This window comes from Equus caballus, chromosome 5 (genome assembly GCF_041296265.1).
Source record: "Equus caballus isolate H_3958 breed thoroughbred chromosome 5, TB-T2T, whole genome shotgun sequence".
Lineage (NCBI taxonomy): Eukaryota > Metazoa > Chordata > Mammalia > Perissodactyla > Equidae > Equus > Equus caballus.
Genome location: NC_091688.1, coordinates 37,619,775 through 37,640,999, shown reverse-complemented (window position 1 = coordinate 37,640,999; position 21,225 = coordinate 37,619,775). Strand labels below are relative to the sequence as shown.

Below are 21,225 nucleotides of genomic sequence, written 5' to 3'. Positions count from 1 at the left end.
CCAAGGACAAGTCTCAATTTCCATTCTTGTGTTTCCTGATAGAAGCAACACTCCTAGGAAATAACAACTCAAAAGTACAAAGCTCAAACTGTTGTGAGTCAGTCATTATGGGTAATAATGGAAGGAATCATATCCAACTCCCCTCACATGATTCCAAGACTTGGAGATTCTTGTTATTGAAGAGTGGACACAATACATTATTTGCTGGTTCAGGGAATATACTGCCTTGAGTTAACAAATGGGCTCCATCAGGTGCTGTTATACAGTAGGTGCTATAACTGAGCCTTCAGTAAGCCATCTCATTGTACTATGAGGACACCTCCTTCTGAGTGATGAGATGCATACATGAGGCCATCTATCCCAGTATTATTTACTAAATAATCATAGCTTTCTTACTGACTTGTCAGGTCACTTCTATCAAAGGCCAAGTTCTCAAATATACATAGATCAATTTCTGAGCTCTCTTTTCTGTGCCTTTGTGCTATTTGTCTCTTCCTGTTTCAGGAGCATGCTCTTTTTATTACTAAGGCATCTTACTACTGGGAAGAGTTAACCCTTATATTACTTGTCTTTTTTAAAAATTATCTTGTTCTTCCATGTGAACTTTAGAAATTTGATGGCCACGTTGCCTTCACAATGCATGCTGAGATTTGGGTTGGAATTGTATTGATTTTGGATTAGCTTAGATGAAATTGACAACTTTATATCTAGTCATTCTAGTAAAAAATATTTGCAATATAACAAGCAATTTAATGATAGACCTCAACTAGATTTAAGATGCCTGTTGAACATTTGGTGTTTTGCAGAACATCCCAATGCTCCTAATTAGAATTTCTATGTGCAAGAACCTGAGAACGCGAATTTGTAATTAAGCCCCCTTTTGACTCTTTAAACACTAAAGTTGAGAATCACTGGAAAATACACCAGTTTTCTGAATTAAAATGCAATGAAAAATTTCCACTTGTTATCTTCATTACTGTATTAATTGTGGTGATTTCTCCTTGAGAATCCATCACAGATGAACTCAACATCCAATGTGGACATGGGCTAATTATACTAATGGCTCCTACTCCCTAGGTTCCTCAACTAAGGTTACCTTTGAGAAACTGACGACATTATATTTCTAAAATAAACTTGACTTCTACTTGACTCAAGACAATGTCTCCAGGGCAGTAGATCTAGCCTCAGGAGTCCAACAACCACAGCTCATTCTTCTAATAACCACATCCCGTATTGGTCACCAGAACTTCTAAAGATTGTGACTTTGACTGGAGAAGCTGAAGTCCTGACGGATAGAGAGGCTATGTCTGTTACTGTGGAGGAAAGATTTATCTCAAGGCAGATTCACTCTCTTCTACTGTTATTTCTTCAGGTTCTGATCTTTGGCTTTGAATCTACATGTTGAAGGACACCAGATACTGAATGACTGCTTCTCTCTGAACTGAAGGGAAGAGAGCAATGCAGGTACTTACTCAGTAGGGGAAATATGGATCTAGTCCAGAGTTTTGTGTGGCCTAGACCTAAGTGATGTGTAGTGCTGGGAATACCTCCCCCAAACCCCCATGGAGGTCAATCATGGCAGTGCCAGTAAGTGGCAGGAATAAGAAGGAGAATCAGGGGCCACTTTTTTTTTTTTTGAGGAAGATTAGACCTGAGCTAACATCTCCCACCAATCCTCGTCTGTTTGCTGAGGAAGACTGGCCCTGAGCTAACATCCATGCCCATCTTCCTCTACTGTATATGTGGGATGCCTGCCACAGCATGGCTTGCCAACCGGTGAGGATCCAAACCGGTGAACCCTGGCCCGAAGTGGCACGTATGAACTTAACCACTGAGTCCCTGGGTGAGCCACAGGGGCCACCTTTATCTCAAGGTACTAAGAGTGATTGGGCAAGGTCCATATAGTTCTCTGAATTTTTCTTAATGATGAGACTGGGACATTTTTGCTCCCAGCTAGATTTTCTCTTTTTTGAGACTGGTTGACTGATGGAGTAAACGAAGCAGATACTTAGTAAATCTTTACTTCTCTCTCTGCTGTGTGCTCTTGGATGTATGTTTTTAACTGGAATTGAAATCTGATATTTAAACTCCATTTTAATAAGGCAAATTCAGGATTTTCACGTGTGTCTAAGAAGACAAAAATTCCACATTTTTACTCTCTGAAGCTGTCTGCATAATTTCTCTCAGTCAATTGATTGATACTTTCTTAATGTAACTATTTGAATATATCAAAAGTTTTGCATGTGAAAAATGTATAGATTTTCCCCCTATTTGAGGTACCCAGTATCCTCAAGTATTGGGTCACTATTTAAATCCAGCTTACATAAAATCCCCATGGAGCATCTAAGGAGTTCGAAAAGTGAAATGCAGAAGTGTCCTCTCCAGGGATCATAACCTTAATTTCATCCATAGATTCTAGAGGATCATAAGAGGATTTTAGGGATCATTTAACTACACAATCTTGGACTCTCTGAGTAGAAAAGGCTCTTAGATGTCGGTACTCAACTCTTATCCTAAGTCAAAATTCCTTCTCTAAGAAATTGTTTAAGGAACTCCGCTTAAGTATTTTCCATGCATCCTAACAGTTTATAACAGTTATCCCTTACCCTATCCTTTTTAACTTTAAAATCAGGAGACTGAATACCCAAGTTAAGTATCTTGCGCAAATTTACACAAAGCTACACTTAAAATATAGATCTTCTCACTCCAGATTGAGGGATCTTTTACCTTACTTTTATAGCCTGTAGGTATTTGGCCAGAAGATCTTTTTTTACTTTTCTAATCATATCTTTCTATCTCTGTGGTACTGATGTAACACACTGCAGTGGTCTTTGCTGCTTTCTTGAGCAGATGGGGCTGCCTTCTCAGGTGAATGTGCCGCTGGGTCTCCACACCCTATGAAAAGGGCAAATATATCAAACACACAATTCGTTTAGATGGTGGGGTTATATCAATAGTATATAAAAAACCCACCTAACCTAAGTCAGCCATCCTCATGGGTCTGAGTGTGAAATAATCCAACAATTCTTTTGAATATTGTGTAGATACAGGCGCTCATTCAGAATCAGAGAATTCCAGGTTCTGTGGTCCACTCTATACATCATTCTCAGTGGAGTGAGGGCATAGTGGGGATTAGACAGGGATTAGTTGAAAAGACATCCAGAAAAATCTTGGGGAAGTGGTAAGATAAGCATAAGCCATGACCAGAAATTTAGATTTCCTTCAGTGTCTTGAAGTAGACAGAAATCCATTTGTCAAGGTTGAGGTATTATCTAGGGAAGCTGTCTCACTAATTTTCCTTCCTTGTTTCTTGGTATAGAAAATATATAACTAGTTACATAGATATGTACATAATGGGGATATATATGGTATATACATCCTTTATATTTATATTTAAGATAAATATCTCTATAGTTACAGAATGAAAACTTCCTATTTGTGTTAAAAAGCTTTAAAACCAGCATATCTGAGCATCTGAATACTAACTTCAGATAAATAAGGATGAGTTTCTAGTGAGTAAGAAAGAACAAACTTTATAATCTCCAAATTCTACAGATAGATGCAATTAGTTTCAGAAATTTCCAATCATGTAACTCAGAGACTAGGAAGTTCAGGTTTGCTATTGACCAGATAAATGCAAAAACAAAAAATTCCATAGCAGATGTAAATAATTCCTCAACACAAAATTATGCAAAAGCATTTAAATATGCCGAAAAGTATATGAAAAGAGACTGGATACAACCAATAAATGCTGGATGATTTTGCATCCAACCAGTTGCCTGCTTTACTTATTGGACTTGGACAGTTGGGAAATACACCTGTGAAAAAATTATCTGATAGAAGGCATAAAAATGACTTTTGAAATAATTCTTTCAGTTTGAAAATTGTGGTTAGTAACAGAATATTTAAAAATATTATTGATGTGACAATATATAAAAGATATAAAGGCTCTAATTTATGTCTGGGAATTGGAACCTAGAAAACTGACCAATTGTCTCATGCTCTCTCTTTCTCTGACGAGTTCTGAGGCATTTTTGCAAAACTATTTCAATGAGTTCTCTAAGGCACCTAGAACGGGAAAAGTGAGGTGTGTTGCAAAATGCCATAAAGTTGATTTTTTTCCTATTACCCTGGTGATTATTCTCTTTCTGAAAAAGGAGAAATTTTTCCTTCAACTAATGTTATCTTCTTTTTCACCTTTAGCTCAGTGCTCTAGTTTGCAGAACCTCCAGTAATGTTTCTAATTGATCCCTTGTTACTCAATCTATCAGAAATAACACCAAAGGGTTTTCTTTTCCTTATTGTTTTGGGTTCTGATATAAGAACATTGTAATGAATATTTGATATAAAGTATATGATGTTCTTACCACACATCTTAGCATATAATTTCATCAATAAACACAAATCCCCTCACACTTTGGCCAAGAGATTATCTAATTCTTCCTCTCCCTTCCCATTTTATGGTTTGATAAACTGAGGTTCACATGTTTGTGTCTGAACACTACTCATTCTTTCATTCCATATTCTGATCAAGTTCAGGTAGCTGAGGTTAACTATATTTTTCACTTTTGGAGAGCTAGTTTTCTTGGGTTGGAGAGAGCAACAAAAACACAATAATCCGTAAGTAAGATATAAGGGAAAGCTATTAAATAATTCCATAATCTTTGACTAGACAAATGACCTGTTTTCAGCCTTAGCAAAAGCCTCCTAACTGGTTGTCAGTTATTCTGTTGCATATTAAGCCTCAATTCTTATTTTAACAGACATTTTTGAGAAGGAATGAAGGAATTCCACCAAAAGTCTGGAAATGCTTGCTACCTGCAGACTTTTTGCTGAGTTTCCCATGTATTTCTACCCTCCACCTTGGATCCTGGTCTCTGCCTCTTTCCCTACTCTCTTATATAAAAGTGCTCTCCATGGAGCGGGTTAATGAGACTTTGGTAGCAGAGTTCGTCTTCCTTGGCTTCTCATCTCCGGCCAGGATGCAGCTGCTGCTCTTCATTGTCTTTCTGCTTCTGTACTTGTTCACTCTGGGCACCAATGCCATAATCATTTCCACCATTGTACTGGACAGAGCGCTTCATAACCCCATGTACTTCTTCCTCGCTGTCCTCTCCTACTCTGAGACTTGCTACACCTTCGTCATTGTACCCAAGATGCTGGCTGACTTGCTGGCCCAGAAGAAGACCATCACCTTCCTGGGCTGCGCCATCCAGATGTTTTCCTTCCTCTTCCTTGGCTGCTCTCACTCCTTCCTGCTGGCAGCCATGGGTTATGATCGCTACATGGCCATCTGTAACCCTCTGCAGTACACAGTGCTCATGGGACATGGGATGTGTGTGGGGCTAGTGGCTGCTGCCTGTGCCTGTGGCTTTACTGTCTCGTTGGTCACCACCTCCCTGGTATTTTACCTCCCCTTCCACTCCTCCAACCAGCTCCATCACTTCTTCTGTGACATCTCTCCTGTCCTCAAGTTGGCATCCCATCATTCTCGCCTCAGTCAGTTAGTCATCTTCATGCTTGGTGTGTGTGTCTTGGTTATTCCACTGTTACTCATCCTGGTCTCGTACATTCACATCATCTCTGCTATTCTAAAAATCTCAACCTCTGCTGGAAGATATAAGACCTTTTCTACCTGTGCCTCCCATCTCATTGTGGTAACTGTTCATTATGGTTGTGCCTCTTTCATCTATTTAAGGCCGAAGTCCAATTACTCTTCAAGTCAAGACATCCTAATATCTGTGTCATATACCATCCTCACTCCCTTGTTCAATCCAATGATTTACAGCCTCAGAAATAAAGAATTCAAATCAGCATTTCGAAGAGTAATGGGCCAGACTTCTTGTCTTGTTAATTAGAGTCAAGTTTTAACTATTCAGTTAAATGTAAGCCTTTTTTGTAAAATGTGTCCTTTCACACATTTCTCCTTTAAGTGTAGAACCTTCTGTAACATAAAGATATTTTACATATGAGGAGAATGAGGCTCAAATAAATTAAGATATTCTGGCTTTCTACTATGAATGATACTCTAAGAAGGCTATGCAGATGTGGGAAAGGATTACTCATATTTAGAACAAATTTCATCATATTTCACTGCTCTAAAGACTGATCATTCAAAAATAAATATACAAACTGATGAGAGCGAGATGAATGCAAGCTGTTTACTTACAAAGAACAGAAGAAGAAAATCTGACTATTTATTCCTACCCCTCCTACTATCAGTTCTCCCTTTCTTGAAGGGAACAGGCAACTTTGGACCCCTCCATTCTACAGCAACCCCTAGTGGCCTCTTTGGGTTTCTGATTCATCTCCCTCAATCTACATATTGAAATGTCTTTGTTGTTTCTTGGGATTGCTCTGTCTTAGCTTTGCTTGAGATTGGAACTTACTTATGGAGTCTCTTTTCTATATATATGTATGTCCTTCCCATACTATCCTGCCTTAGCTCTCATATTCATTCCCTGAAAATCATACATACTTATTCTCTTCAAGGCAGCTGCTAACATAGAATAATTGCTGAAGTACCTCAAGTAATCTAGAAAAGGGATTTAGGTAATGTTAATAGGGTGGAGTGCTAAAGTTGTCTAACGGTCAGAAAATCCATGGACAAATCCTCAGTGATTCCCTTTGCCACACACAACAAAGCCAAAAGTCCTCTGTTAGCAAGGATTTATTATCTAGTCTCTACCGACCTCCCTGGCATTATTGTTTTTAACATTATTATTATCCATTTCTCATATGTGCCTAGTTGTGCACTCTGAAGCTAACCAATTATCTTCTCGTCCCCAAAGTGACATCAGTCTGTATTCTGCCATGTTTTCTCATGTACTACTCCTTCTCTTTGGAATAGATCCTCTCATATTTGATTTTCATATTTTATCTCATATTTCATTAAACTTCAACTACTCTCTCACTTTCTCTCTAAAGACTTCTTGTCTCACTGTCACACTCTGCCAATGTTATCAAGCGCTGACTTCTTTGTGTTCTCATAGCACCTAAGATGTACTCTTATTATGTCTGTTTTTATTTCAACAAATATTTATTTATTGCTTACTATGTACCAGATACTGCTTCAGCTACTGGTGATTGATGATGAACAAAACATGTGTGGTCTTTGTCCTCATGGACCTGTGGTCTGGTTTGAGAGAGACCCAGTAAATAAATAAATTCAAGGAAACATAATTTACTACAAGTTGATGTCTATTCTCTGAAGGAAAAGCATAGGAAGGAGCTAGGGGAGAGAATACTAAAAGAAATCTAATTTAGATTGAATGGTATGGAGCTGGCCTCCATGGGGAAAGGACATGTAATCTATAAACTGAAGGGTAAGTAGAAGTAACTAGGTAAAGGGAATTATTTGAGGAGATCCTTTTAGACAGCAGGAGCAACATGTAGGAAAGCGTTGAAGCAAGAAAGAGCTGAATGAGATAGAGGCCACATATGTGTTTTTTGTCTCTCCCTAGAATGAATTCAAATTTCTTGAAGGCACAGATTTTATATTAAACACAAGTTTGTTGGCCCTGTTCCTTCTATAAATGCCTGGAATAAAAGGGATGTTGATACTATGAGTAGCCTTACCTATTCTTCCATTTTCTGCCCCAAAGCTTGCTTAGCCATCTTCATACCCTTTCTTAGTGAATGTCAACTCTATTCTCTCAGGTAGCCAGGCCAAAACCTGCAAGTGACTTTTGCCATTCTTTTTTTTCTTTCTTATACCACACATTGAATCAGACAGTAAGTCCTATAGATTCTACGGGCTTATAGGTTTTCAGTCATGTCCCTTCTCCATTTCCACAGTTTCATCCTATCTCCTTTGTATCACTGCAAGAAACTCAAAATACTAGTAAGCAGGATAGCTGGAATTAACCTAGGTCTCCTCTTATTCTTAATCTGGTTCTCCTCCCACCTTTCCATGATATCACCCCTTGCTCTTGGTCTCCCTTGAGACACAGTTCTCTAACTGTTGTGGAAAGTCAGTGTTGCAAGATTCTTTCTAGACAACATTCTGTAAGATGCCTCTAGTTCAATCCTGGAGACTAATACCGGCTTGAAGCCTTTATTGATACAACCAGAATGTCAGTCCCTACAATTGTCGTCTGTAGAATGGACTTTGGGGTTTTCTCATCTATTCTTTCACTGAAACTGTTCTGAGAGCTAAAGGAATTTTTCCTTCGGGAGAAGGGTGAGAAGACAAGGCCAGCAAGACCCCTAATTCCTAGTTTATTTCCATGGCCGTAATTTATCTTCACTCTGTTCAAAAGCTACATTATCCTTAACAAAATCTGTTCTGTCATTTCACCAAATTTTGCCTTTGTTCACCAAGGGAGGAAGTGAACTAGCGTGAAGTCATCTGCATAAATTTAATCTTAATACCGATAACAACACTCAAACAATAAACTATACATTTAGATTCCTGTACAGGATGGGACTCACCCAAATTTACATTTCAGAAAACATGAAACTGAAAGTCTGAAAATGTAATTGGTTGTCTTGTCCTGACAGCTGTAAGTCCTTGAGCAAGTATCTTGTCTGAACTTCACTCTTCATAGCTGTAATAATAACTTACATATTTATGTTGTCTTATCTTTCACAAACATTTTTAATAGAGTGTTTTGCTTAACCTTCATGGCACTTTTCTCTAATAGTTATTATCAGTTCTATTTTTCAGATAAAGTACTTACAAACTGGAGAAGTTGTTTCTTGTCCAAGTGACACAAATGCAAGGGATGAAAGAGTGACTCAAGCCATAGGCTGAACTGATTCTACATCCTTTGCTTTAAATTACCCTGCTGACCCTCATCAAGCCAGTCCTTGCTATCTGGCACAACTCTCTGAGAAGACAGTTCTAATAACTGTTGTGTGAAAGTCCAAATTAAACTCACCGTTTTCTACACCCAAACTTACCCTGCAGTCTTTATACTGTATACTTGGCAAAGTTAACTCCATCCACCCAGCCAACAAGTTATGCACATGGAAGTCATCTTCACCACTTTTTTCTGTTTTCCTCACACCACACATTGAGTCAGTCGTTAATTCCTATAGATTATACTGTCCTAAAGTTCCTCAATTACATTCCTTTATCATTTCCACAGCAATAATCATTCTCTTTCCTGTGAATCACTGCAAGAATTTCATGTCTGGTTCTCTCAAATCCATTGTTCACACTTCCAGGAGGGATATCATAAGGTTTTTATGAGAATTAAATTATATAAAATGTGTTCCCCACTTAGAATAGTGGCTGCCATTTACTAAGCACTATTTAAATGTTGATTATTATCATCGTCTGTGTAATCGTCATCATCCTTCTAAAGTGAAAATCTTGCCAGATAATGTCCCAGATTATAAATCCTGTAATAGCTACTAACAGATTTAAAGGTAGATTTTAAATCCTGAACCAAGGAACTTGCTGTTCCAAATGGTGTTCTGTTTCATGCCACCTTTCCTTTACATGGATTGTGCTATATTTTACTGAAATATATTCTTTCTCATAATTTGTCTACCCACTACTCAGATTTCAAAAACTCTCTCAAGTGTAACCCCCTCCAAGAAGATTTTTATTAACTTCTACAGTCTAATTCATATTTCTCTTCTATATGCTGTCACAGAAACGTGCACATCTCATATTCACATCTCTCTCTTAGCTCCCCATCATGGCATACTCATTCAGTACCCTCTTTGCCTCCTCCATTGGGAGTAAATTTCATAAGGAAGACTATCCTTATTTGAACCCACACCACCTGATTATAATATTTTCATGACAGAAGTAAGAAATTAATATATGCTTTTGGAATGAATAAATATGTAAATATTGTGTCCAGATCCTGCAACGGGTACTTCCACACTACTTCGCATCCCCCAGATTTGATGTTTTGATGCTGCCACTGCTGGATCTCTGCCAGTCCATTGTTCTGTCATTTCTCAAAACATACTCCTCTCACTGGAAATAGAGGCTAGAGTGCAGGATGGAAAAAACAGGAAATTCTTGCCTCCAAGCAAAGGAAGAAAAGCAAGAACTGCCGGAGAACATCCATGGCAAGGGGTCACCAGGTCTTTTTTGCTGATACTGTCCAGTAGCCTCCAGAATTCTAATGGGTCACTTCACTAGGATGTCTAAAATAGGAAGCTAACAAATTCCCCTAGTCTATTCCGTGGTTTATCTTTTGACAAGACAGTTTTGAGGTCCATTTTCCCCTTGGATTAGTTTCTAATTAAGGGGAGGCAGGACCTGTATCAGGAGGAATGTGATAATGCCACCCTAGGGTGCTGGATAGAAAGATACCCAGCAAAGCATCTACACTAATGCTGATAACCAGAAAAACGCCTTTTAATAAGACTGGGTAGGGTTGTAGCTCAGTCAGGCCATTCAGAAGAGGCACAATGAACATCGTTATGAGAAGTGAGGTGGTGATTCTTTTATTAGTTTGAAAAATTTTAAGAGAATGAAAGGAATATCTGTAATATACGGGGAGCGGTATTATTTGCAGAAAATTTACTTGCACATTTTCTTAAAGGCCTTGGGCCACGGTAAGGAGATAGCATTCTACTGTACTCCAGGACTCACATTTTGGAGAACATGGAACTCTTTCATGTTGGTTACCTGGTTCTTTATTTCATAACTTAAAGAAAATGACTCATTAGACTATCTAAAGTCTTATAGCACATTATGCCATCTCGAAGATGATAACTAATTTTGTCTTTCTTCTTATGTTCAATTCAAAAATTGTTGAGATGTTTTTAGAATTGTGGTCTATGTATACACGATATGGAAGGATTGAGGAGTGGCAATAGGGAAAGTAGTTGCATGGGGAGACAAGATAGTGCTCAGGTTGAGGTCTTAATATTAGGATATAAAGGAAAACATTAGAGATATTTCAGAATGGCCATAAGAAGTATTCGTAGTATCAATCTCAAGAAGGAAGGAAAGAAGGAAATACTTAATTAGGGCTTCTTATGTGTAATTCTGGGCTCCATTTTTTTACTTATGCTGCCCATAATATTCATAATATCCAAAATTGCAGAAAAGAAAATTCAGACTCAGGAAGAGTAAGTTATTTACTCAAAGGAAATGCTGAAATAAGAATGTGAATTTGTGCCTTTTTACTTCATCTCTAATGCTTTCTTCACAATATACATCTTTCTCTAGCTTCCTTTGCTCATTGGAAGTAACTTTACCAGATGCATGACAAATATCAACAAACCAGTTGTAATGATTTGTGCATGTATTAATTTGTTCAATTATTGATTTTCTCACATAGCTTTTGAATATTTGCTATTTTGTAGGAACTTTGATGCTGATGAGGTTAAAGAGACACATATGAATACATGGTGTCTAACACATAAATTTTGTCAAATTAACATCAACATGGTATCTGCCTTCTAAGATCTTGAGTTGTCCCAGGCAAGAGAGATCATTATCTAGAATTACATAACGTGTGAGAAGGTCTAGAATATGTGTCTCATAAGGACAGGAGTCTTTATTTTGCTCACTGATATATCTCAAATACCTAATGGAGTGACCCAGCTTGGTATGTACCCAGTACATATTTGTTGAATTAAAGAAGGGCTATGGGAAACTGACTTGGGAGCAAATGATTTGCTTTTTCCTAAGAGATCAGAACATCTGCCTGGAAAATGCCAGGAGAAGGCATTGTTATGATATGACATGGCTCATTACATGCTCAATGAACTGCATGAAGTTCCATATGATTAAAGTATTGGGATAAAATCTGGGAGCTGGAAGAGAAGAATTTTGATTGTAGTAAGAAACCAAATTATCATGAGCCCTTTTTTTTTCTCACAAGGGATTTGGAATATTATAAAGTTTCCAGAGATCATTATAGGGTTTTGAGAAAGAAGATACTTTATTAAATGTAAATTTTAATGTCCCTGCTTTTACTAGTGCTTCCCAGTTGAACTATTTCAACAGTCACTTGGCTCTTTAACTCCTTTTTCCTGCCACCTTGTCCAAGCTGTTCTCTGGTCTGCAATGTCACACCTCTCATTCTCAGGACCCTGTATCCTTGCTGCCCAGAAAACTCTTGGAAATAATCTCCTTCAATTGCTCTTCTTAGACCAAAACAGTGGAAGTAAATACAATTATAGACTCTTGCCTTGAATGGATTTGTGTCTTCTAATTTCCCCTTTCAGACCCTACTTTGAGAGAGGAAAGACAAACAATATTGAAAGAAAAAAGAGTATAGTGGATATTTATTTTTCTTTTTAGAACCACTGAATCTCTTCAGATTTCCAAGTTCTGCCTCTTGAGAAGAATCAGTCTTGTTAAAAACAACAGATATGGGACTCAGGGGGCCTGAAGAGGTAAAGAAAGTTCATTTTCCAATAAAGCTGTTAGTCCATTGTGTTGTATGTTCTATGTTCATAGTTCTACCTGCAAGACAAAGTAAGAAATAGAATTTAATTGCCACCTGGCATGCATGAGCACATGCACACACACAGACTGAAGCAAAAGATTCACCTTAGATAAGGTCTACTTGTACTTTGTTTATTTCCCCCAATGTCTCCTCTGCTTCTCTCATCTACTCTATTTGGGTTTTAAAACTGCTGGCTTTGACCTCTAACTTGATTCTATAAACTTGGTGATGGAATAAGCATAAAGATTCAAAATCACTGAGAATGACTTATTTGTTTAGAGAGAAAAGAGCCTATCAAGACAAATAATAGTCAAAGAAAATAGCACTACTGATACAACACTTCCTATGTAGCAGGTGCTTTTTAAGTACTTTACATATGCTACCGCATTTATCCTCACAACAGCCCATTTCCCAGACGAGAAAATTATAACATGGAGATGTTCAGTAAATTGTCCAAGGCCACACAATCACTAAATGCAAGAATTGAGACCCGAATCCAAGTTAACCGTCTCCAGATTCTGTACTCTCATCTATGCTGCAATACTATCTTTCTGGTACCCCATACAAAAACATAACAGAAATTTGTATTACAACTTCCAAATGGTCCTTATTATAAATACACCTATGTGCATAAACCTATTATAGTAGGTAAATTTTCAAAAATGGAAGTACTGGAACAAGTGGGATGAATATATTTAAGGGTCTTGATACATTTTGCTGAATTTTCTTTTTTTCTCACATCATGCATTTATTTTTAAGAAATTATTTCCAGGGTATCCTAGGTTCACCCAATAGTCCATGTGTATCATCATATAGTTCTGCACAGTCAGAATTTATGAACTTGAAGCATTGCAAGAAATGTAATATTTTACATTATATTATATTTTGATAATATTTTTGATAGTATTCCATTTGTTTTTGAATAGTTCTGATTGCACTTTTATTGCAAGTAAATATTTTTATGCAGTAAAATTGCTGGTTATATACTACTCTTTGATGATCTGTAATTATCTTTAAGCTTAGCTTTTCAATTTTTCTATGCAGTGACATATTTTTTCTAATAATTTAATTTTTTCCATTTTATTGATGCACCCACAAGAGCTTTTCAACATTATGTGAGTTGGAGATTTAAACTGATTTTCTTTTTCTTAAAAAAGTTTTATTGCATTACTATTATATGTGAAAACATTTAGGTGGCATTGAGATCATCTCGTGTCTGAAGGTTTGTTGAAATTCTCTGTTGAAAAATACTAGCACAGTGTCTTTTTTGAGAGGTAACTCTAAGATAACATCCTCTATTTCTTCTAAGAATATTTGCCTATATAGCTTTTTCTTTTCTTTTTTACTAGATAATATCTTGGAATTGCTTTCCTAGAAAATTATTCATTTCATCTAGACTTCCAAATTTCTTTGCAAAGATTTGTACAAATGATTCTATTATGAAATTTGAAAATGTCTTCCTTGAAATGATTATTTCCTTTGTCATTCAGTGCTATTAATATTTATGCTTTCTTTTATTTTTTCTGGATAAACTAGTAGTAGTTTGCATGTTTCTTTTTGTAAAAAAGGTAACATATCTGTGCATGCATGAATGTATTCTAACGTTTTTCTGTTTTTCCATAGTTATTTTAAATTTTATTTGTAATATATTTTCCTTTGCATTACCCTTTAATTTGTCTTTCTAGTTTTACTTTCTGATATTTTGGAAAAATGATTATTTTTAAAATTTTTATTTAAACATATAATTAAGCTTTAAATTTCCGCTCATCACGGCTTTCAACTTAGCCCACATATTCTAACCTGTAGACTATGACTGATATTATTTTCCAGAACTTATTTTGTTCTACTTTGTATTTATCCTTGACCCAACAGTTGTTTAACAATATACAAAAATTCTCAGGTGGGAGATCCTTTTTGATTTAGTGCTAGTTACTAATATATTCTATCAGGATTAGGAGATATTGTTTGTATCCTTCCCATTTTGTGACATTGGTTGAAGTTTTGTTGTGATTTGTAGTTTATATTCGTAAATATTTTATGTGTCTTGAAAAAAGTATATACTCTTTTATTAAAATATGAGTTCAATATAGAACTATAAGATATACTTTGGGGATTTTGTTGTTGTTTAGGTCTCTTGAATGCTTAGTTATAATTTCCTTCCCCGTCTGTTTTAACAGAGTGGCTTATTAAAGTTAAAGTTAAGCGGTTTACTAAAGTTTACTAGTATGTCTGCCTGTTTCTCCTTGTAAATATTTTATACCTTCTTTCTTATGAAGGTAGTTCCAGTGTTTTGGGGGAGATATAAATTCATATCTCTTATAATTTCATTACGAATTGTAGCTGTCAGCATTAAAAGTCTCTCTTGTCATGGTTTTTGTTGCTTTTCATGTAATGTTCCTGGTCTGAATTTTAAATTGTCAAACATTAGGATCATAACTCTTGCTTTTTTGGTTTCCATGTGCTGGGTATAATTTCCCTTATCTTCATTTTTTAGCCTTTCTGAATTATTTTGTTATAGTTGTATCTTATATAATGCATAGAGTTAAGTACTGTCTTAAGAATATACCTGATTTTTAAAATCTTTAGTCTTTTTTTGTAGGCATTCACTATTTGTTTGATCAGTTTTAAATGATGGCCATTGAGTCTCATCTATTATTTAGGCAGCAATAAGTAAGATTTTCCTACTTCACAATTTCTTGCTTCATTCCTTTTTTATTTTTTTAAATGTGTTACTTAGGTACATAACATTTACTTAGTATGTTTCCATTCATTTTCCCACTTGTTTGGGTCTTGGATTTATAGTAGGTATATTAATTCAATGTCTACCATGTGCCTCTTGGTAGAAAGATACTGCAGACAACTCTTGGTGAATAGAACTCTTCACCTAGTGACTTCATCAAGAAAAGCTAGAGGTTTTCATATTACTGAAGCATTAGTACATTTAAAACTATTTTTCTATATCTTTTATATTTGAGGACAATTTGTCTGGGTATAAAAATCCTTGGTCAAACTTTCCTTCCTTGAATTTCTTAAAAATCTTAACATTCCCATTATGTATTTTAGATTGCTGCCAAAAAATATGATTTCCAAATTTTTTTTTTTTTTTTTTTTGGTGAGGAAGATTGGCCCTGAGCTAATATCTGTTGCCAATCTTCTTCTTTTTGCACAAGGAACATTGTTGCTGAGCTAACATCTGTGTCACTCATCGCTATTTTTTTTTTTTTTTTATATATTTGGGATGCTGCCACAGCATGGCTTGATGAGCAGTGTGTAGGTCCCTGCCCAAGATCCGAACCTGCGAACCCCAGGCTGTCGAAGTGGAGCCTGCAAACTTAACCACTATGCCACTGGGCCAGCTCCAAAAGGATTTTCTTTTTATTGTTAGTAATCAGTATTTTTGTTCAAATACCCAGGTAGCTTTTCATCTTATTTCAGTACGATACTTCAACTAGGATACATCTTAGACTTGACTGTTTTTGATCAATGTGTGTGAATATTTGGATAGTCATGAATATGAAAAGGATGAAAGGATGAAGAATCATTTGAATGTATAGTTACTGGTTTTTATTTCAGGGAATTTTTCTTTAATAGTTTTAAATATTAAGTATTTTTTAATAAGAATCCCAATACTTTACATGCTGAATCTGCTCTGTATTTATTCTATGTCTATTACTTTCTCCTTAATCCTAATTAAAGTATTTTTCTATTTCATTTAATTATAGTTAACTAATGTTCGTCAGTTTTGCCAGAATTTTCTTCCATTTGTGGTTGGTTTTTTTTATTATTTTCTTTTGTCATATTTTGTTGTACAGTTGTCATTTGCAGAACTTTATTATATATTTGTATGATTTGATCTTTTTCAAGTCTTCAGGTTTATTCTCTCTGTTTGTTCCACTGTGTTTTATACCATGCTGCTTTGGGCTTTTTCCTTTTTTCTAATCTTGACCAAAGAGATTTTTCCAATACAAATACTTGCTAACACATTGAATAACAAAGAAATTTTAAAAAATTATTTTGGCACAGGCCCCATGGCTAAGTGGTTAAGTTCATGTGCTCCACTTTGGTGGCCCAGGGTTTTGCTGGTTCGGATCCTGGGCACGGACCCGAGCACCGCTCATCAGGCCATACTGAGGGGGCGTCTCACATAGCACAACTAGAAGGACCTGCAACTAGAATATACAGCTACATACTTAGGGGGACTTTGGGAAGAAGAAGAAGAAGAAGAAGAAGAAGAAGAAGAAGAAGAAGAAGAAGAAGAAGAAGAAGAAGAAGAAGAAGAAGAAGAAGAAGAAGAAGGAGGAGGAGGAGGAGGAGGAGGAGGAGGAGGAGGAGGAGGAGGAGGAGGAGGAGGAGGAGGAGGAGGAAGAAGAAGAAGAAGAAGCAGAAGAAGAAGAAGAAGAAGAAGAAGAAGAAGAAGAAGAAGAAGAAGAAGAAGAAGAAGAAGAAGAAGGAAGACGAAGAAGAAGAAGAAGAAGAAGAAGAAGAAGAAGAAAAAAGATAGGCAACAGATGTTAGCACAGATGCCCATCTTTAAAAAAAAATGTTTTTCTATCTTTTAGAACTTGAGGGGAGGTTTAGATGTGCTATAAATAGAATACATCTGATCTAAGATAATTTAGTTAATGAGAATTTTTATGGCTAAAAAGTTTTCTTGTTTTCTCTAATTGTTAGCTTTTTTTTAAATTTACTCTTGATAGAAAATCAAAAGTAGTCAATATTTCTTCTGTTTTTACTACAGAAAAAGAAATCTTTCAAATCCCTGACCCCAATTGACATTGCTTTTCACGCTCCCATGACCCACATACATTGTTTTTTCTAAAAACAGTTCATGTATCAGCATTTAGTGACTCTACCATAGACTATGTTTTGTTTTAGGTATGGTGGACACCACATGTATTTATAAATTGAGATGATGATGGATAAGGAAAGTGAAAGGTAGTAGGGTTAATTTTAGTCACCTCAGAAAGTAGTTATTCTGTATAAAAATAGAGATAATGAATCATTTGATCTCATCAGTTTGAATCAGTTGAAAAATCAGTCTTCTTATTTTTCTTGAATGTCATATTGCAGTTGTTCAAAAAAGGGAACAGTGAGAATAGTTATAATTCGCAATCTAACACAATCTATCTGTATTGAAGTTGATAGAACCTATCTCCCAACTATCCGTTCAGGTATAAAATCTTCTCTTCCTTTTTGTATATATTTATGGCTTTATTAAGTGGGAGTTGGAGATAGAATAGGGCATTACTAGCATGGTAAAGTCTATCTTAGGTTAAAAATGCAAATAATTAATAATTTATGATTATTTTTACAGAAAAATTTTGAAGATCTGTGATTGTTTCAGGAATACTTAAAGATCTTAGGGAAGGACTAAAATAATGAGTGTTGAATGGATCCTAATGCCCTAAAGACCTCTGGTTAGTGATTAAAATAGACATATATACAAAAAAATTAAATAATCGATATGCTATCTATGAATTTCTTCCAAAATAACTTTTTAAAAATACCTTGATATACCTATAATTCATGCTTTTTGTTTGTACAAGTTGACAGAGTTATGTAATCATCACCACAATCCAGTTTTAGAACATTTTCCTTATCGCAAAATGATCCCTCTTGTGTTCTTCTGTCAAATCAAATTCTGCCCCTAGCCTATGGTCACAACTAATCTCTTTTCTACCAGTATAGATTTTCTTTGACTGTGCATTTCCTAAAATGGAATTTGCAGCCTAGGTTTTAGCAGTTGGTTACTTTTACTCAGCACAATGTCTTTGCAGATAATTTATATTATGGTAGGTACTTATAGTTCATTTGTTTTTATTGCTGAATAGAATTCAACTTTTGTTTATTTATTCATAAATTGATAGGCATTTGGATATTTTCCTTTTTTGACTATTATGAATAATGCTACTATGAACGTTCATATAAAAGTCTGTGTGAACAGACTTCTCTTTAGTAAGATTCCTAGGAATGAGATTGCGGGGTCATAAAGTAAATTTATTTATAAAATTGTGCCAAACTATTTTCCAAAGTAACTGCATAATTTCATACTTACATCAGCAATAGGCGAGGATTTTAGTCTCTCTCTACACTTACCAGCTTCTTTTAGTTTCCATCTTTTTAGTTATTGCCATTTCAGTGCGTGTGAACAGGCATCTCGTTGTAGTTTTAATTTGCATTTCCCTAATGACTAATGATGTTTAACATATTTTCCTACACCTATTAGCCACTGATAAACTTCGTTGAAATGTATAAAGTGTTTGCTCGTTTTAACTGTGTTTCTCATATCACTTGATTATAATAGTTACTTCTATTTGGTGAGTAAAAATTCTTTATTAGATATGTCTTGCAAATATATTTTTTTGTCTGTGGTGAGTTTCTTCATTTTTGCAATGATACCCTTTGAAGTGTTTATTTCTAGACTCTCAATTATATCCATGGGTTTATATGTATAATTATATGCAAGTACCATGCTATCTTAATTACTGTATCTTTACGTTGCTTTGAATTCACAAAGTATAAATCCTCGATCTTTGCTCTTCTTTTTACAATTATTTTATCTATTCTGGTTTCTTTCCATATATTTTTATGATTATCTTGTCAGTTTTTACAGGAGAAGCCTGCTAGGGTTTGATAGGATTTATGTTGAATTTATGGATAAATTTACTCAGAACTTCCTCTTATTAATATTGAGTCCTAGAATCCATGAACATGAATATGTGTTCCTTTATTTACATCTTTTTTAATGTTCTCAACAATGTTTGGTAGTTTTCTGTGTGTGTGTCTTGCACATCTATGTTAAATTTAATCATAATCAGGCATGTATATTTTTGCTATTGCAAGTAGCATTGCTTTCTTTATTTCATTTTTGGATCATTTGTCACTAGTTCTATTAACTAGAATAGTGACCCCTCAAAGATGTCCATATACTAATTCCTGGAACTTGTCAATATTTTAGGTTACATGAAAAAGGACAATTGAGGTTGCAAGATAGAATTAAGAATGCTAATCCTCTGACCTTCAGATAGGGAGATTATTTTGTATTATTCAGGTGTGTCTGATGTAATCAGGATTCTAAAAAGTGGAAGGAAGAATCAGAGAGTCAAAGACAGAGATGAAACTTTGCTGGCTTTGAAGATAGAGGAGAGGGACCATGAACCAATGAATGCGAGAGACTGCCAAAATGTGAGAAACTGGAAAATATAAGTAAAAGGCAAAATTCTTCCCTAGCACCTGAAGAAAGGAACACAAGCCTGCACACCTCAGATTATTATATCCATGTCCTGACTACGTTTTACTTTTTCCTTCATCTTTGCAGATCTTGGCAGAAAACCTCACCATGGTCACGGAATTCCTATTGCTGGGTTTTTCCAGCCTTGGTGAAATTCAGCTTGCCCTCTTTGTGATTTTTCTCTTTCTGTATCTCGCCATTCTCAGTGGTAATGTCACTATTATTAGTGTCATCCGTCAAGATCAAAGCCTCCACACTCCAATGTACTTCTTCCTTGGCATTCTTTCAACATCAGAGACATTCTACACCTTTGTTATCCTACCCAGGATGCTTATCAATCTCCTCTCTGTGGCCAGGACAATCTCCTTCATCTGTTGTGCCATTCAAATGTTCTTCTTCCTTGGTTTTGCTATGAACAACTGCCTGGTATTGGGGGTGATGGGTTATGATCGTTATGCTGCCATCTGTCATCCTCTGCATTACCCCATCCTTATGAGTTGGCAGATGTGTGGAAAATTGGCAGCCGCTTGTGGGATTGGAGGCTTCTCAGCCTCACTTATATTAGTAAATTTAGTTTTCAGCCTCCCTTTCTGTGGTGCCAACAAGGTCAACCATTACTTCTGTGACATCTCCCCAGTCATTCATCTGGCTTGCACCAATACAGATGTTTACGAATTTGCTGTATTCATCTGTGGGGTTCTTGCAATTGTAGTCCCATTTTTGTTCATCTGTGTTTCTTATGTCTGCATTCTGAAGACTATCCTAAAGATTCCCTCTGCTGAAGGCAGACGAAAAGCTTTTTCAACCTGTGCCTCTCACCTCACTGTTGTTATTGTTCACTATGGTTGTGCTTCCTACATCTACCTGAGGCCAACAGCAAACTATGTATCCAGCAAGGACAGGCTAGTAACGGTGATGTATACCATTGTCACTCCATTATTAAGCCCCATGGTATACAGTCTCAGAAACAAAGATGTCCACATTGCTCTCAGAAAAGTTTGGGGGAAGAACAGATCTCTAAAGTTAAATAATTGAAATATTATTATATTTTAGATTCTATAAGAAAAAATGCCCCTTTTCACATGCATACTATATCTATAAGCAATTCACTGAAATAATAGTTCTGTATAAGATGTGTATCATAAAACATATTTTTATCCTCACAATCCTTTAAATCCAGTCTGTAGGGTATTATTTTTCAGCTTCTGAGATGGAATCTCAGCGTGTTCCCAAATCTACCCAGTTCACGGTAATAACCAAAAGTCTAAATTTCATTTAATGCTAAAATTTTCCCCTTTCTCTGGTGTTAGTATTCTTTAATTCGTGAATCTACATTGGGGCCAATGGAGGTTCACTTATTTATTAGCTCTGTCAGCCACCACTTCTCTCACTACTAACTTTCCTCTTATCCTTGAAGATTACATTGGAGAGAGAGAAGGAACAGTTGGAGGAATGGTCTTTCTTGACTGTTACTGTCATGCTCTGGCACTGGTGCTCTCAGGGCTTTGAAGGTGTTGGACACTGAGTCCTTCTCATGTGCTGAGCTTTCATGGGTTTTTGGAAGCATTTCCTACTTGGAGCTTTTGCTACCTTTCTTGTGACAGGGTTGAAGCGACCTCTGGC

At 36.0% G+C, this 21,225-nt stretch overlaps 2 protein-coding genes across 2 annotated transcripts; both read left to right on the top strand.

Annotated features, from left to right (window-relative positions):
- The first annotated feature begins 4,916 nt into the window (after positions 1-4,916).
- OR10K1E (olfactory receptor family 10 subfamily K member 1E) lies at positions 4,917-5,858 on the top strand. The gene has a single exon (NM_001390950.1). It carries the CDS (start codon positions 4,917-4,919, stop codon positions 5,856-5,858), a length of 942 nt encoding a protein of 313 aa, NP_001377879.1.
- Positions 5,859-19,710: 13,852 nt separating this feature from the next.
- OR10R2C (olfactory receptor family 10 subfamily R member 2C) lies at positions 19,711-20,637 on the top strand. Its single transcript, NM_001390952.1, has one exon. It carries the CDS (start codon positions 19,711-19,713, stop codon positions 20,635-20,637), a length of 927 nt encoding a protein of 308 aa, NP_001377881.1.
- Positions 20,638-21,225: the final 588 nt, after the last annotated feature.